The sequence below is a fragment of the Mandrillus leucophaeus genome, unplaced genomic scaffold (genome assembly GCF_000951045.1).
Source record: "Mandrillus leucophaeus isolate KB7577 unplaced genomic scaffold, Mleu.le_1.0 Scaffold201, whole genome shotgun sequence".
Classification (NCBI taxonomy): Eukaryota; Metazoa; Chordata; class Mammalia; order Primates; family Cercopithecidae; genus Mandrillus; species Mandrillus leucophaeus.
Genome location: NW_012102044.1, coordinates 1,576,922 through 1,579,456, shown reverse-complemented (window position 1 = coordinate 1,579,456; position 2,535 = coordinate 1,576,922). Strand labels below are relative to the sequence as shown.

Here is a 2,535-nt window from a genome sequence, read left to right as displayed (position 1 = left end):
GCCTAGAGCGGGGCCGTGTGCAAACCCAGACCCTGTCCACTGAGCCTAGAGCGGGGCCGTGTGCAAACCCAGACCCTGTCCACTGAGCCTAGAGCAGGGCCGTGTGCAAACCCAGACCCGTGTCCCCTCCGTCCAGAGTGGGGCTGTCTCTGCATCGTCTGTCCCTCCCACAAAACTAACATGGCCCCACAGATCAGGATAAAAGTATACTGAAAAGTCATTTCACCAGGCTTAGTTTTTACATCTGTAGGTTATTACCAAGTAAGTTTGGTTGTAAGAGACTCAAAGAGATCCTGTGAATATGCGAAAGTAAAATTGCCGCAGGTGTCTGGTGGGCATATCTCCTGTCACCGGCGCGTATTTGTCCTAACTCATGATTTAATCTCCACTTGCTGGCAGGGCAGCCCTGCAGCTCAGCCCCTGGACCCGGCGGGTCCTGATGCAGAGACCAGGTGACCCAGTGGCTGTCCCCCACCCATCGTCCTTGTCTTTGGACTCTGAAACCTTGTATTTAGTAGTAGCACTCGTATAACTTATGTCTAAGCCTGAGGTGTTAGAGCAGCGTGCTGGAGCCCTGCTGTCCCTCCTGGCGGAGGCGCTGACCCACACCTTCTGCTCTCGCAGTTCCTCAGGGCATTCACGGACTTCCTGGCCTTCATGGTCCTCTTTAACTACATCATCCCCGTGTCCATGTACGTCACGGTCGAGATGCAGAAGTTCCTCGGCTCTTACTTCATCACCTGGGATGAGGACATGTTTGACGAGGAGACTGGCGAGGGGCCTCTGGTGAACACGTCGGACCTCAACGAAGAGCTGGGACAGGTTGGTGTCTCCTGAGTCCTGTGCTGTGATTTATTAGCTTCTGGGTGAGTCTGCTTCACGTGCCTCAGGTCCTGTTACTGTCGTCCGAGCGTGGCTGTCCCTGGAGCTGGGGTAAGATGGCAGCAGGGTTGTTTTGAACCCTGTGTATGAAACAGTCAGCAGTGCTATTATATTTACAACGGATGCAGAATTACCTGCACTCGCCGACTCCTGGAAACTCATCTGGAGCTTCCTGGGCAGAACCGCAGAACCCTTTCTGGGTGCAGATGTGAATCAGGGCTGGTGGGTAAAAGTGGCTTTGCCAGCCTTGCACTCGCTTCTGCACCTGATGTTCAAGTCTCATAGCAAGCTGGGTATTTTCACTTTAAAGATGAGTAAGCCAGACTTTCAGTGAGTTGGTTGATTGCAGAGAGTTCAGACGCCTCCGTTCAGATCCTGCTGCTGCGTGATGGCTGCGGGAGCTCAGGCTTCACTGCCACGCCTCGAGTCTCAGTCTGTGAAATGGGGATGATAACAGATGCTGGCCTTGCAGGATTGGGGTGTGGATGAAATAAGATCATGGACACAAGGTGCACAGTGCAGAGTCTGGTGCGACCGCCGCCCTGCCGCCGCACCACCGGGGGGCACACACCAGACCTGCTGGCTTGGGAAGGGAGCTAGGGAAAGACCCGTTCCCTGGGTGTCCCCAGCCTAGAGCGGTGACCTTCCCTACCTTCCCAGCCTTAACGTTGCAGAGTGCAGGGTTGCCAGAGCAGGTACCGGGAAAGGGTAATTGGTCTTTTCGGAAGAAATAGAAAGCAATTTTGAGGGGTATTTTAGCAAACAAGGCCACTTTATAGACCAGTAGCTGAAATCTCCATCTCCCTCCCAGATGACAGCCTGTAAATAGACTTAGACTCCGGCAGATACAGAGGCCTCTGTCTGCCTCCTGTGAGGAAGGTGGACAAACGGAAGGATCATGTTTTGCGTTTGATGAGTTTTGACTTTTCAGTGTGTTCGTCCAGCGTGTCCCATACTCCTCACAGTGGTGTGTTGTCTCAGTCAGCAATGCGCAGACGCTGATTTAGTTGCTCAGTAGTCAGATGCTTTTACCTAGGAATATTCTATCTCCTTTTCAACAATAGATGGTACATTTTGTGAGCTTCTGATAAGTTCATTGGGAAATAACTTTTTTCTGTGGCAAGGAAAGTGCCCAGCAGTGTTGAGTACAGCAGATTTCTTCTCTGCCCTCCTCCATCCGTCTGTCTGGACTCCAGCAAAACAGAATATGATTTCTGTCATTCTTTCCTGACCAAAACCAGGCTCCAGCCTGGAGGCTGACCTCCCCACACACAGAGAAGTGTGTACTGTTGCTCACGGGGGGACACACTGAGGTCAAGACAGGTGGACAAGCCCAAAAGGCAGGTTCATCTGACCGCAGCTCCGTGGGTAAACGCCCGTGCCCACCGTCGATGTGCAGTATGATAACATGACTTCTTTTGTATGTGTAGTAGAGATTCCTCCACCACTCAAGTGTCTGTGTCTACGACGAAAAAAACCATCTCCCATGGAGATCCTGTGCCAGAAGTGCTTTGTGCACCTTCTCTGTATCCTGTGTGTATTTTGTGCACCTTCTCTGTATCCTGTGTGTACTTTGTGCACCTTCTCTGTGTCCTGTGTGTACTTTGTGTACCTTCTCTGTGTCCTGTGTGCTCAGTGCCATTGCCTCTGTCC

At 52.0% G+C, this 2,535-nt stretch overlaps 1 protein-coding gene across 1 annotated transcript in view; it reads left to right on the top strand.

Moving 5' to 3' along the window:
- Positions 1-2,535, top strand: part of ATP11A (ATPase, class VI, type 11A) — a 74,203-nt gene that overhangs the window by 24,608 nt on the left and 47,060 nt on the right. The window contains exon 10 of the mRNA XM_011979442.1: positions 625-822. Within this exon, the coding sequence (XP_011834832.1) occupies positions 625-822 (198 nt within the window). The remainder of the gene's footprint in view (positions 1-624; positions 823-2,535) is intronic.